The 15008-nt window shown below is 40.9% G+C and overlaps 2 protein-coding genes across 2 annotated transcripts in view; one reads left to right on the top strand and one right to left on the bottom strand.

The window, feature by feature from the left end:
• The window catches only part of LOC126213265 (uncharacterized), a 44406-nt gene extending 44136 nt beyond the window's left edge, over nt 1-270 (bottom strand). The window contains exon 1 of the mRNA XM_049940926.1: nt 140-270. The gene's annotated coding sequence lies outside the window, so the exon portion shown is untranslated. The remainder of the gene's footprint in view (nt 1-139) is intronic.
• Nucleotides 271-370: 100 nt separating this feature from the next.
• LOC126213263 (39S ribosomal protein L47, mitochondrial) overlaps nt 371-15008 on the top strand; it is a 58390-nt gene continuing 43752 nt past the window's right edge. The window contains exons 1-3 of the mRNA XM_049940925.1: nt 371-503; nt 762-929; nt 1015-1111. Of these exons, the coding sequence (XP_049796882.1) occupies nt 382-503; nt 762-929; nt 1015-1111 (387 nt within the window). The 5' untranslated portion in view covers nt 371-381. The remainder of the gene's footprint in view (nt 504-761; nt 930-1014; nt 1112-15008) is intronic.

Genomic DNA, 15008 nt, shown 5'->3' with positions numbered 1-15008 from the left:
TTAAAAAATTTACCCGTTCTGCTCAGAATGCAGACTTGGTGAAATGTAGTCGCAAAACATTCTATAAAATTTATATGAAGCATACCGGCATTTAAACACATATATACAGTACGATTAGAGGATAAAATGCTTGACTCACCATGAGAATAGTTATAAATAACGTTCATTGCAGTATAAAACGTGTAATTCCATGGTTCTAGCGGTCGTTACATTTCCATTCGTCTTGTTCTCACAGAATCATAGGCATTTAAATTTCCCTTTCTGTCATCCAATACATTTCAAAGATAGTTCTCGAAGATACTCTATCACCGGCTTTTCGAGATAGAAGTGTTTACTTGTTTTGAGAGCCAAACTACGAAGAGGAGAGTGATTAGCATTAGAATGTTTAACATAACGAGGATTGCGAGCACTACCTGTTCTTCGAGCGCCATAACAAAAATGTTCTCATCTTTAACGATCGTTACAAGTGGCAAACCCCCTCCTAGCAGTTGTTTTAAAGCAAGGTTTGTGAACATAACCTATAGTTCAGTTACTGTTTACTGCCTGCTACACCCCTTACTTGTTACCGCTAACAAACATTAAGTGTGGGGAGTTTCTGAGTCCCACGGCCTGTAAATTAAGCTGAAATATCGTGCAGATGCTGTGCACGTAACAGTGAAAAGAATGATTGCTCCCTCAAACTCTGGAACCTCTGTCGCACGAAATAATATTTTTTGTTGGAAACAAGTCTGTGTAATTTGACTTTATCTTTTAATGCATAGCACGCTGAAATGCCAAACTGCCGGCCTGCAAACAACACCTGTGAGGAACGATCTGATGGAGTTTTTTGACAAGAAGGAAAATTGGGGTGAAAATCAAGTGAGAGTCGGAAGAGCATGGAGGAAAGAGGAACTGCGAATAAAGAGCAACACCGATCTGCATAAGTTATGGTAAATTCATGAACACTACTGTCTGTTTATAGAGAGGAAACCTTGTGAAATAGTCGCACATAGCCTGATTAAATTTATGTAACAGGTTTGTTCTGCTGAAAGAACGCAACATGCTACTTACAATGGAACATGAATCTAAGGAGCAAACAAAACTCTTTCCAAATCCCGAAAGGATAGACAAGGTACGTATTTTCCTCTTTATGTTGCAACTCCTAGCACATCATAATAACTGCTACAGACGTAGGAGTACTAAACTAAATGCAGGAGTAGTTACAGCTAGAGTAATATTAAATGTCTCAGAGAAAACTTGATGTATTGTCATCCATTAGTGAGGAAGTAAAGCCAGGTGTGTAGGCCTCCTTAATTTATCAGTGAGCACTGACTTGTGGAATCAGAATGTAAATAGCACAAACAAATTGAGTACCTGGACATGGTGAATGAGTGCACAGTGTCAGAAATGAGCTGATCATTCTAGGGTGGCTATGTATGCTAGTAGTAGCTTCATTGTTGAGGACGTAAAGCTAAAGAAGAGCTGTGTTGGTAGAAACTTATAGTTGAATGCTTTGGAACCAATAGGTTTAAATAAAAATTTAAGTGAGGCTACCATTCGCCAGATGGTGATTGAAAAGTCATCTCGTGGATGTAACATTGCCTCAGTTACCTAGTACAGTATCAAAAATTATTATGCGCAATTTAGGTCAAAAATTATGAAAGAGTAAGTTAATGAATTTGATGAGCACTTTAGAACTGTTTGTTGTAGATTACCAGCCAAGTGGAGATTGTCTCTCTTGACATTGTCAAGGGAAGTCGAATGGAATCAGTGATTGCATGTTATTGTGCATGAATTACAGAACTGGGTGCAAAACCAGTTAGTAATTTTATTATTGTGAAGACTTGTGTGCTTAAAACCAGAATAATTAAAAATGAGAAAGTGGAGATGTTAAATGCCTTTTTTCTTAAGTAGCAACAAGAAGTTGAAGAGTGAACAATAGCTGATTGAAATTAATATGTATTGTCCTTCGAATAGAATTTGATGATTTTCCATACTGGTAGTGAAGTAGTTGTAATTATTTACAGGCAAGAATGATCATGGCAGTTAAATTGAAAAGGCAGTGCGAGGGAGAGACATCCTATTACATATGAGTCAACCCTAACATTTACTTATTCCACAGACTGTTACTGAAAATTTCAACCCTTATATGGAGTGTCCCTCAGTTACCAGATGCAACAAGTGTAAAAAAATTATAGCCTAATGAGCAGTGGCTAATGTGTGCTTTTAGGTCAGAAAGTAAGGCGGAGTGTGTTCATGAATTTGATAAGCACATTTGGGCTGTTTGTTGCATTTTACTATCCATCTAGAGGTGATGTGTGTCTGGACATTATTACTTGTTTAAATACTTGGGATTTCAGCAACCCTAACAGAAGTGGGTAAAATTAAATTTCTTCATCAACCAAAGCATTCACTTCCAACATTAATCGAGTGGTTTTACATTGTAAACAACGTATTTCTATTTACATCCATTGGCAAAAACATGTTGTTGTTGTTTGGTTATTTAGGAATGACACAAATTTTCCATAGAAACGTGTCTGGTAAGACAGAGATATTTAAATGTGAACGAAGTTATTAGATAAAACTGTTCACAATGCAAAACTTTAACAGTCTGCCCTATTTAATTACTTAGACGTTCTCATATTTTTGCACAACTATCTTAGTTGGGCAGCAAATAATGATGATGATAATAAATCTTCAAGCTGATTTTCTGTAACTTCTCTTGAACGGTAATTTCACTAGCTGTAACTACTTCTCAAACAAAAAAGTGTCTGAGACAAATGTTTTGTACATCGGTGAAGTTCAGGAGTCAGTGCGAGTCTAACAACAGCTTTTAATTCATCCAGACCATTTCTCGTGCTGCTTTACTAACCGCTACATCTTCAGCTTCTGTAGTAGAGATTGCAACTGAAGTTTGTCACAGACTCGTCCAACTGACAGGTCCACTGAAGTACAGGCAGAGAACACTGGAGGTACATCGTCCTGTCCCTAAATCAGCTCAGTAATTGGCATCACTATACATTCAAAAATGCCTTTATCCTCTCTGCTTTTGTAAATAAGTCCATGTGCCTTTAAAATAGCAAAATATTGTGTTTACCCTTGTTACATCATGCTCTGTTGGATTTTCAAGACATCTAGATACTACTCCAATAGCATATGCTGTGTCTGGTTTTGTCCCACACATCATGTACATCACATAAGTGAATCTCACATTCCAGTGGGGTGCCTGTTTCAGGCAATATAAGCTTTTCATTAATTGACGTACTTCCGGAACCACCATTATACCTTCAGGTAGTGTCATAAATATTATTTCCTTCAGGTCACTGTGAAGAAAGGTGCTAGTCACATCTATTTATGCAATGTTGATCTTCTCTTTGGCTGCAATGCTGAGTAATGTTCAAATAGTCTACATGTTTGCCACAGGGCTGAAGCTTTGTTCATAATCAGTACCTTTCTTTTGAGAAAGTCCTTTGATAACCAGTCTTGCTTTGACTCTGTTATCCAATCCATCAGCATTTGTCTTCAGTTTTCAGATCCACTTACATGGAATTGCCCTCTTTCCAAGTGGTAAATCTTCCAAAATCCAATTTCCATTTTCTTGATGTTCCACCATTTCTTGATACATTGCTGCTTTCGTCAAAGGTCATTAACTGCATTACACAGTCTTGAAGTCTTTTTGGTCATTTTTCTGTTAAACGTTCATGCAGTTGTGGCTCAATTCTTCCATTATCAGATTGTTATAAACTCTCTTGGGTTTTATCCTGTAAATTGTCGTAATTATCAAACTCATTTCCTCTTGGAAAACTAAATTTCACTTCGCTCTTGATTTTGTCTGATGGCTCTTGAGACTTCCAACGAGGGAGATCAAGATCCACAAGAACTACTGGACTTTACTTTTGCATAATTTTCTCATCAAAAATAACATCCTGTGGTCTCATTAACTCATGATTTTCTTCACACCAGATACGATAACCATGATCATGGTCATAGCCAATCACAATTCCTTTTACTGCTTTTCCATCGATTTTCACCCTTAATTGTTTCGTGATGTGGACATAACATTAAGACCCTATAATACATAGATGCTTCACGCCAGGCTTCTTTCAGTACCATGTTTCATATGGAGATGTCCCTAAAATGTTGGAAGGTCTCATTCAATTCAGGATGTATGCTGCAGAATTTATCATTTCAGCTGAAAATGACTGAGGAATGTTTTCACCAGCATGCTTCATAGCCCTGGCTGTTTCAACAAGAGTACAGTTTTGTCTTTTATTGTATCAACTTTGCTGTGGAGTGTACGGCATAGCAAAACTTAGGATGATGCCCTCCTTCTGTAAAATCTCTCCTGTCTTTTTGTTGTTGAACTCTTGACAGTTACGAGGTTTTTAATTGTGTGCCCAGCAGTTCTGCCTCAGTTTAATAGGAACTTCTGGTTTTTTTCTTGATGAAGTAAACAACTCAAAATTTACTTTAATCATCTTTGAATAACACAAAGTGGCGATATCCAGAATTGGGCTTTTCAAAAGGACCATATACATATGTGTGAATAGGCTCTCCCAGTTCAGAAGCACTCTTACTAGTACCAAATGGTAGCTGATGTGGTTTACTGTAAATACAGCCTTCGCAGAGCTTAGAGTCCAATCCCATGTTTATGCTTAAGATCTTGGAGATTGGCATCTTGACATTTCACTTACTTTGATGTACAAATCTTTAATGGTACAATTGCAACCCCCCCCCCCCACTGATTTCATTAACTATTAACTTCAACAGGAATGCTTCTCATCATTAATTTAAACAGTCTTCTATAACGATCACGATAGCCAACTAGTTTTTAGACATCACCAGTTTTAAAATAACACCTTTCTGTTGTGGATGAAAATTTTCTTTTTGGATTTTTGTCTTTTGCTGGTAAGACTGAAAGCAGATTCTTTTAATATTTGGTACACACCATACACCACTCAAAGTGATTTTGTGCCACTTTCCATTCACTGCTGGCTTCCATTTCTATTGTGCTCTTTCCAACGGCCTGAGCAGTATCACCATGTGCTGATGTAGTTGTACGTGTCATAGAAAATGCTTCAGATGTCTTGAAAGAATTTTCAGTATTGGTAATATGACTTGTTGCACTGTTATATACAAACCAGCATTGAGTATCACGCTCAGATAACATAACAGACATTTCAGTGAAGAGAATTGTGTTTGTATTTGAAATTTTTTCAGCTTCGAACACACCACTTTTCTGACGCTTTTGTAGTTGATCACCCTCAATCCACTTTCAGCATTTCTTAACCACATGATTTGGCATCTTACAGTAATGACAGACAACTTTAACTTAATTTTTTCCACTGTGGTTGGTTAGAAACTGTTTCAATGTTACTTATAAGAGCCTCTTGAGATGTAGAATCTCCTTCTTTGCTTGACAAAGCTCTCTCATAATCACAAAGTTGAGTTATCAAATTATCAACAGGTCTATCACTTTTTAACATAGGTATCCAACTTGGTTTCAATGAAAAATACTCATCTGTCTGTGTACCTAAAATTTCAAAGATTAAAAATAAATGGGGTAATTCTGGGTTATTTTCTACATCTTGCTTCAAATCATTCTACATATTTTTCATCTTTTGTGTATGAGTTGTTATAACATCACTAGAATGTTTCATATATCCAAAAAAAAAATCATAAATATAGATCATAAACTTTATCTTCAGAAACATCATCAAATAATGTATGCAATTCTGCCCATACCTCTTGAGATGTATTAAAACACATTATTTTCTGCAATGTTTTTTCTGCCATATTCATAGTCAATACAATTAAATCATTGAGCAATCAAATAATGGAAAATCCAGGTTGGACTGGAACAATATTATGAGAAGGAAAGCTGCTGCACACACACACACACACACACACACACAAAAAACTGCAGTCTCAGGCAACTGAATCCACACTGTGAGCAGCAGCACCAGTGCATGATGGGAGTGGTAAATGGGTGAGGGTAAGGAGGAGGCTGGGGTGGGGAGAGGGTGGGATAGTATGATGGGAGTGGTGGACAGTGAAGTGCTGCAGGTTAGATGGAGGGGAGGGGGAAGTAGCAGAAAAGGAGAGAAGTAAAAAAGACTGGGTGTGATGGTGGAATGACGGCTGTGTAGTGCTGGGATGGGAACAGGGAAGGGACTGGATACGTGAGAAAAATGACTAACCGCCGTCTGCTTCACGTCTGCTGTGCAGCGAGCTACCTTAATTTAAGTATTAACTGTATTTTTCTTACTTGTCACTTCTACTTCCGTGTGTTTTTGCTTTTAGGAAGCTTTAATTGCCGAGTGCTATTAATAGTGTTCCATAGATTTTGTGTTTGTTTTGAATACAGTCAGAGTCCCTTGAGTCAACCATAGTGCCAGTAGTGCTAGTGTTGTTTTCAATACAGTCCAGAGACAGGTAGTGGTATTTTCATTGTTTTCCACAAGAAGTGGCTAGCAACCGCTGTTTAGTCAATAATCAGCCACCTTTAGTGACTTAGCAGTCTAGTTAAAAGTTGATCAACTCTCTTCAGTAAATTGATTCCTTAGGATGGATAGGATGTGTGACTGCTGTGTAAGGACGCAGGAGGAGCTGGCCGCTGTTCGCGAACAGCTGAACGTGTTGATGGCCACGGTCAGCCGTCTTCAGGCTGCTGCCTCGGAGTGTAGCGGCAGTGGGGACTCTGGTGCGTCGCAAGGTACACCCTGGTGTTACATGCTTCACCCACTGTCCCTGCTGTCGAGACATCTTCGCGGGTACCGGGCGCGGTTGGGCCACCCTCTCCCCGAGGGGAGTGGCGGGTTCAGCGGCGTTCGCGGCGCACGAGGCGGAGGGTCAATGTGGAGGCTGGCCGTGTGGCATCGCCCGCTCTGCCTGTGAGTGGACATGTGGCTGCTCCTTCAGCAAGGTCCGAGCAGGCACACGGGGGGAGGGGTTTATTAGTTATTGGGAGCTCCAACGTTAGGCGGGTGATGGAGCCCCTTAGGGAAATAGCGGAAAGGTCGGGGAAGAAGGCCAGTGTTCACTCTGTCTGCTTGCCAGGTGGTCTCATCTGAGATGTGGAGGAGGCCCTGCTGGCGGCGATAGAGAGCACTGGGTGCACCCGACTGCAAATTGTTGCTCGTGTCGGCACCAGTGACTCCTGCCGTCTGGGTTCAGAGGTCATCCTCAGTTTGTACAGGCGGTTGGCAGAATTGGTGAAGGCGGAAAGCCTCGCTCGCGGGTTGGAATCAGAGCTAACTATTTGTAGTATCGTTCCCAGAACCGATCGCGGTCCTCTGGTTTGGAGCCGAGTGGAAGGCTTAAACCAGTGGCTCAGACAATTCTGCGGAGATCTGGGGTGCAAATTTCTCGACCTCCGCTATCGGGTGGAGAAATGTAGGGTCCCCCTGAATAGGTCAGGCGTGAGGAAGCGGCTACAAGGGTAGCGGAGTACGTGTGGAGTGCACATGGGGGTTTTTTAGGTTAGAGAATTCCCTCACTAGGCCCGACAAGACGCCTCCTGAGACGCGGCAAGGTAGGAGTAGGCAAAATGCAACAGGGAATAACAATATTAATGTGCTAATAGTAAACTGCAGGAGCGTCTATAGAAAGGTCCCAGAACTGCACTCATTAATAAACGGTCACAACGCCCATATAGTACTAGGGACAGAAAGTTGGCTGAAACCAGACGTAAACAGTAATGAAATCCTAAACTCAGATTGCAATGTATACCGCAGAGACAGGCTGGACAGTGAAGGGGGAGGCGTGTTTATAGCGATAAGAAGTGCAATAGTATCGAAGGAAATTGACGGAGATCCGAAATGTGAAATGATGTGGGTGAAGGTCACGGTTAAAGCAGGCTCAGACATGGTAATTGGATGTCTCTATAGGCCCCCTGGCTCAGCAGCTGTTGTGGCTGAGCACCTGAAGGATAATTTGGAAAATATTTCGAGTAGATTTCCCCACCATGTTATAGTTCTGGGTGGAGATTTTAATTTGCCAGATATAGACTAGGAGACTCAAACGTTCATAATGGGTGGCAGGGACAAAGAATCCAGTGAAATTTTTTTAAGTGCTTTATCTGAAAACTACCTTGAGCAGTTAAACAGAGAACCGACTCGTGGCGATAACATATTAGACCTTGTGGTGACAAACAGACCCGAACTATTTGAAACAGTTAATGCAGAACAGGGAATCAGCGATCATAAAGCAGTTACGGCATCGATGATTTCAGCCATAAATAGAAATATTAAAAAAGGTAGGAAGATTTTTCTGTTTAGCAAAAGTGACAAAAAGCAGATTACAGAGTACCTGACGGCTCAACACAAAAGTTTTGTCTCAAGTACAGATAGTGTTGAGGATCAGTGGACAAAGTTCAAAACCATCGTACAATATGCGTTAGATGAGTATGTGCCAAGCAAGATCGTAAGGGATGGAAAAGAGCCACCGTGGTACAACAACCAAGTTAGAAAACTGCTGCAGAAGCAAAGGGAACTTCACAGCAAACATAAACATAGCCAAAGCCTTGGAGACAAACAAAAATTACGCGAAGCGAAATGTAGTGTGAGGAGGGCTATGCGAGAGGCGTTCAATGAATTCCAAAGTAAAGTTCTATGTACTGACTTGGCAGAAAATCCTAAGAAATTTTGGTCTTATGTCAAAGCGGTAGGTGGATCAAAACAAAATTTCCAGACACTCTGTGACCAAAATGGTACTGAAACAGAGGGTGACAGACTAAAGGCCGAAATACTAAATGTCTTTTTCCAAAGCTGTTTCACAGAGGAAGAGTGCACTGTAGTTCCTTCTCTAGATTGTCGCACAGATGACAAAATGGTAGATATCGAAATAGACGACAGAGGGATAGAGAAACAATTAAAATCGCTCAAAAGAGGAAAGGCCGCTGGACCTGATGGGATACCAGTTCGATTTTACACAGAGTATGCGAAGGAACTTGCCCCCCTTCTTGCAGCGGTGTACCGTAGGTCTCTAGAAGAGCGTATCATTCCAAAGGATTGGAAAAGGGCACAGGTCATCCCCGTTTTCAAGAAGGGACGTCGAACAGATGTGCAGAACTATAGACCTATATCTCTAACGTCGATCAGTTGTAGAATTTTGGAACACGTATTATGTTGGAGTATAATGACTTTTCTGGAGACTAGAAATCTACTCTGTAGGAATCAGCATTGGTTTCGAAAAAGACGGTTGTGTGAAACCCAGCTCGCGCTATTCATCCACGAGACTCAGAGGGCCATAGACACGGGTTCCCAGGTAGATGCCGTGTTTCTCGACTTCCGCAAGGCGTTCGATACAGTTCCCCACAGTCGTTTAATGAACAAAGTAAGAGCATATGGACTATCAGACCAATTGTGTGATTGGATTGAGGAGTTCCTAGATAACAGAACGCAGCATGTCATTCTCAATGGAGAGAAGTCTTCTGAAGTAAGAGTGATTTCAGGTGTGCCACGGGGGAATGTCATAGGACCGTTGCTATTCACAATACGCATAAATGACCTCGTGGATGACATCGGAAGTTCACTGAGGCTTTTTGCAGATGATGCTGTGGTGTATCGAGAGGTTGTAACAATGGAAAATTGTACTGAAATGCAGGAGGATCTGCAGCGAATTGACGCATGGTGCAGGGAATGGCAATTGAATCTCAATGTAGACAAGTGTAATGTGCTGCGAATACATAGAAAGATAGATCCCTTATCATTTAGCTACAAAATAGCAGGTCAGCAACTGGAAGCAGTTAATTCCATAAATTATCTGGGAGTACGCATTAGGAGTGATTTAAAATGGAATGATCATATAAAGTTGATCGTCGGTAAAGGAGATGCCAGACTGAGATTCATTGGAAGAATCCTAAGGAAACGCTGTCAGAAAACAAAGGAAGTAGGTTACAGTACGCTTGTTCGCCCACTGCTCGAATACTGCTCAGCAGTGTGGGATCCGTGCCAGATAGGGTTGATAGAAGAGATAGAGAAGATCCAACGGAGAGCAGCGCACTTCGTTACAGGACCATTTAGTAATCGCGAAAGTGTCACGGAGATGATAGATAAACTCCAGTGGAAGACTCTGCAGGAGAGACGCTCAGTAGCTCGGTACGGGCTTTTGTTAAAGTTTCGAGAACATACCTTCACCGAAGAGTCGAGCAGTATATTGCTCCCTCCTACGTATATCTCGCAAAGAGACCGTGAGGATAAAATCAGAGAGATTAGAGCCCACACAGAAGCATACCGACAATCCTTCTTTCCACGTACGATACGAGACTGGAATAGAAGGGAGAACCGATAGAGGTACTCAGGGTACCCTTCGCCACACACCGTCAGGTGGCTTGCGGAGTATGGATGTAGATGTAGATGTAGAAGGATGAGGCCAGGAGGGTTATGGGAACGTAGGATGTATTACAGGGAAAGTTCCCACCTGCGCAGTTCATAAAAGCTGGTGTTGTTGGTGACTCTGCATATGGTATAGGCTGTGAACCAGTCCTTAGAATGAAGGCTATGATGTTTGGCAGTGTGTTGAGCAAAATGGCGGTCGACTTGTTTCTCGGCCACAGTTTGTCGGTGGCCATTCATGTGGACAGACAGCTTGTCGGTTGTCGTGCTTACATAGAACGCAGCACAGTGGTTGCAGCTTAGCTCGTAGACCACACGACTGGTTTCACGGGTAGCCCTGCCTGGCACCTACTCCAGTCCGGTCACAATCGCCACCTATTCCATCAAAGTTAGGCCTACTTGTGAAGCCAGTCATGTGGTCTACAAGCTAAGCTGCAACCACTGCGCTGCATTCTATGTAGGCACGATAACCGACACGCTATCTGTCTCCACGAATGGCCACCGACAAACTGAGGCCGAGAAACAAGTGGACCAGCCTGTTGCTCGACACGCTACTGAAAACGATATTCTCCATTTGAATGACTGCTTCACAGCCTGTGCCATACGGATCCTTCCCGCCAATACCAGCTTTTCTGAATTGCGCAGGTGGGAACTTTCGCTGCAATACATCCTACGTTCCCGTAACTCTCCTGGCCTCGAGCTTCGTTAGTCACTGTCCTCACCCATCCTGCCCCTTCCCTGTTCCAATTGCTGCACTACACAGCCGTCACTCCACCACCACACCCAATGTTTTTATTTCTCTCCTTTTCCGCTACTCCCCCCCCCCCCTCCACCTCTCGCCTCCCCTCCATCTAACCTGCAGCACTTCACTGTCCACCATCCCAATCATACTATCCCTCCCCATACCGCCCCAGCCTCCTCTTGCCCCACTCCCATCATGCACTGGTGCTGCTGCTCACAGTGTGGTTTCAGTTGCCCGAGACTGCAGTCGTGTGTGTGAGTTGCGTTTGTGTGAGTGAGTGAGTGAGTAATTGAGAGGTGTGTTATCAGAAGTCTACAGAATGATAATAAGTTTCCATTGGGGCAAAATAACACAAACAATCTGTGTCTGGTGAGACAGAGATATTTAAATGTCAGTGAAGTGATTAAATAAAACTGTTCACGATGCAAAACTGTAACAGTTCTCCATTTTAGTGGCATTTTAGGTTATACATTTCCTATTGAGCAAACTTATTGGCTGCTTTCATGTTGTATACCAAGTAAATTCAACATATTTTCTGTATAATTGTGAGGAAGTAATATCTGTCAGATGCACTAGTTTTTACTTTTTTGATTGCTGACTTTTTACTGGAGAATACAAAAATGTCAAATTTAATTGCTGCTTTAGCAACAGTGATATACTTGCATTTGGTCACTCACTTCACTTCCATCACACACAAGCAATTTTAGTATTACGAAAGCCAGTGTGTCATTAAACTGCACTATGGGAAATCTGCTAATAAAATAATAATTAAAAATGGGAACTGAAATTTATTGCTTTAGTTTTTAAATGCTTCCTCTGGGAACTGTAGGCTGTGTTACATAATACATTTAAATTTTTCGTTTATACCAAGTGGGTTGTCTGCATCTCTCCACTATGGCAATACAGTTTTTCATTTGTTAGTCCTCAATTTCTTTTTCATTTATTAGCTTGTAGTTGAACTGCAAGTATTTACACAGTGCTTTCGCAGTTTCAGTATGGAAGTATTGTGAATAGCATCCGTACAATTTCCATAACTCTTGATGTAAATTGTATGAGGGCGAGTTAGATTACAAGAAATGATCAGGAATGCCCTAAACATTTCAATTAAAATGCCCACTTAATATTACCTCATTTTGTTTAGTAGTTTAAAAATTAATAATGCGTTACTTGCTTCATAAATAACTTAAAACCATGAGATATAGCCGAGTATATCACGACTATTGCTATAGAATTCCTACGAACTACCATTTCTGTAGCACAAGTGAGTCTGTCTGAATGCATATTAGAGCAGAGACTAAAAATTTGAAGTTTGTCAGTTGACAACTTTTTGAGCTTTGTGCTAACAGCATTTTCCCTTTATATGTATCTTATGCCCATCCAAATATTTATTTGAAGTAAATTGGTCAAGAACTTTTTGAGATTCTCAGTACCAGTGTTAAATGACGTTTCATCTTTTTATACTAGTATAGGGTATTTCTGATGTCGGTGCCAGCTGCGTCTTCACTTTTCAACGTAGTTCGTGATTGTTGAATAACTTATGTTCTAACATGAAACTCTTACTCCAATTGGGCAGAGGGAAACAAAAACACACAACCATATTTAAGAACAAGACAAATGAGACTCAGCCAAACAGGGAGGTTGTTCCACATAACCCAATTGTCGCGTGCCATTTGTCAGATTGAATGGAAATTCTGAGCAATCTATCAGTTGCTGTGATCTGCTCATACACGTGCAGTCTACAGACAGGCTGTGTGGCTTGCAGTGGACTGCTGTGGTCCGTGCCATGGGGTGTCCCTTAAACAAAATTTTCATCTTCCTGCTTGTTACACGGTGGAGCATACCTTTTCGTTAAAACACCTTAAAAAACATTAAAATACCACGTATTATTCAGTGAATAAATATTTTGTTGTTGTCACACGGAAACACAATATATCGCTTTAATAAATTGAGGTCTCTAACTACAATCCGATTAAAATTACTTGACAGTTTGACATCCGTCACTTGCAGCTACAGTGTTGCTGCATCTGCTGCAGGCTACTGCTCGCTTACAGGTGACACACAAACACGGCAGCTGACGTCACAAATGCTGTTAATGTGTAACGTGAAGCAACATCGGAAGTGGCCACTGTGAGATATGACGGAAGCAGGAGATGCTCTATCGACAGCTGATTTTCAGTGACCGATGACTGAACTCTGGCAGACAACAGGTTTTGTAGCTCTGGATTTAAACTCGTGTCCCAACCTGACCGTAACCTCGCGACGTGCAATGAATCTGCAACAGAACAAAAATCACTAACGCTTTGTTCACAGCAGATCACTACAAACTTGAGACACAAAAAACTTCACATTATGTTTGTTTACATAGCCATTTTCTGCAGCAAAATTTGAGTTTTAGCCATAAAAGCAAACTACAATTTCTCATTGTCACTGGTTACCTGAAACTGCCCTCACACTGGTTACACAGGATGCTGCATTATCGACCGATGAGCAATCCTGGTTGGCTCTTGATTGCAGATTATAGGCAACACGAGGATATTCTAAATTTAAAAAAAGTACTGACAGGAAGAAAAAAGTCAGTATGATGATGTTGCATCAAAGTATTAGAAATTTAAAAAAATAACAAAAAGCACATTTAACCCTTTATTTGGCAGTGTTGCTCTCGAGCAACATCAAATTTACGTTGGCTTATGGGACAACAAACACTTCCCGGTGCCTTTTACTGGCATTGTTGCCTCCGAGTAACGTTCCTGTTCGCACTGTGAATGCCAGTTGTAGTAGTTCAAGGTTTTCCACACGAGATGGCAGTTTGTGCAGTGGTGTTAGAGAGATCTCCTCGTGTGAGCAACAGGGATGTCTTATTTTGGTTCTGAAAGAGTGGATTTCAATAAATTGGCAGTAATCTTAGCAGATTTTCTTCAAGAAATACCCAGAGGTGAGTTTACAGACGAAATATTTCAATCTAATATTGTTTTGAATTACGTAAATAGTATGAAACTTCTACGTTGCCTGTGAGCAACATTGCCCATATTCGGTACATGTGCCATTAGTATATTACATATGCTTACGGCGGATATTCAAAACAATAAAATCGTGACACTTGCGAGCTCATTTTGTGGTGTCCAACCACTCTCAACAGTAAAATGATGGGACAGCAATGAAAAAAGAAGAATTGATGTGCCCTGTTGCAGTAGTGTATGGCAGTACAACAAGCATATGGAAGGAGTTGATCTTGCTGGTATGCTGATAGAGCTCTACAGAGTACCAATGAAAACTAGGTGTTGGTACATGAGATTGTTTGGATTTATGCTAGATCTGAGTGTTGTAAATGCCTGGCTGGTATTTCGAAGAGAATCTCTGGACAAGAAGACCTCACTGAAGTCATACAGGGCAGATACTGCCAATGGTTTGACGTTTTCAGGGAAAAGGAAAGTAGGAAGGCCCCCAATAAACATGACACCACCACAAAAGAAGAGGAGGAAGCCAACAGCTCCCACTGTTACACAAGATGTCCGATTTGATTGATAATATGGAGCATTGGCCAATATACGGTCCCAAAGGTCTTTGTTGTTATTGTCCATCTGGATTTTCAAAATGCAATCTAGTATTGTGCTTCGTTCCAAAGAGGAACTGTTTCCAAAAATTCCATTGCAAGAAGAACTAGAAAGGAAAATGAAACAGGTCTATTACACAGCAGGAATCCATAAATGTGTTTATAAATTAAATTATTCGTGTACAGGAAATGTTTTGCTTGAGGTTATTGGCAAACACTTTTTTTCTATAATATATATAAATGTGGTCTACTGCTGGCAATGTTGCTTGTAAGCAACATTTCATAATTTTTGTCAAAAATTTCTAAAACTGACTGAATTGTATTTCTTTAAACATATATATAAGCACTGAATTTTTGTTTTGTTTTTAGTTTCACCATTTGCCAAATAAAGGGTTTAACC

The sequence above is a fragment of the Schistocerca nitens genome, chromosome 11, assembly GCF_023898315.1.
Source record: "Schistocerca nitens isolate TAMUIC-IGC-003100 chromosome 11, iqSchNite1.1, whole genome shotgun sequence".
Taxonomy (NCBI): Eukaryota; Metazoa; Arthropoda; class Insecta; order Orthoptera; family Acrididae; genus Schistocerca; species Schistocerca nitens.
Note: the sequence above shows the minus strand (reverse complement) of the source record. Positions and strands in the feature narration are given on the sequence as shown.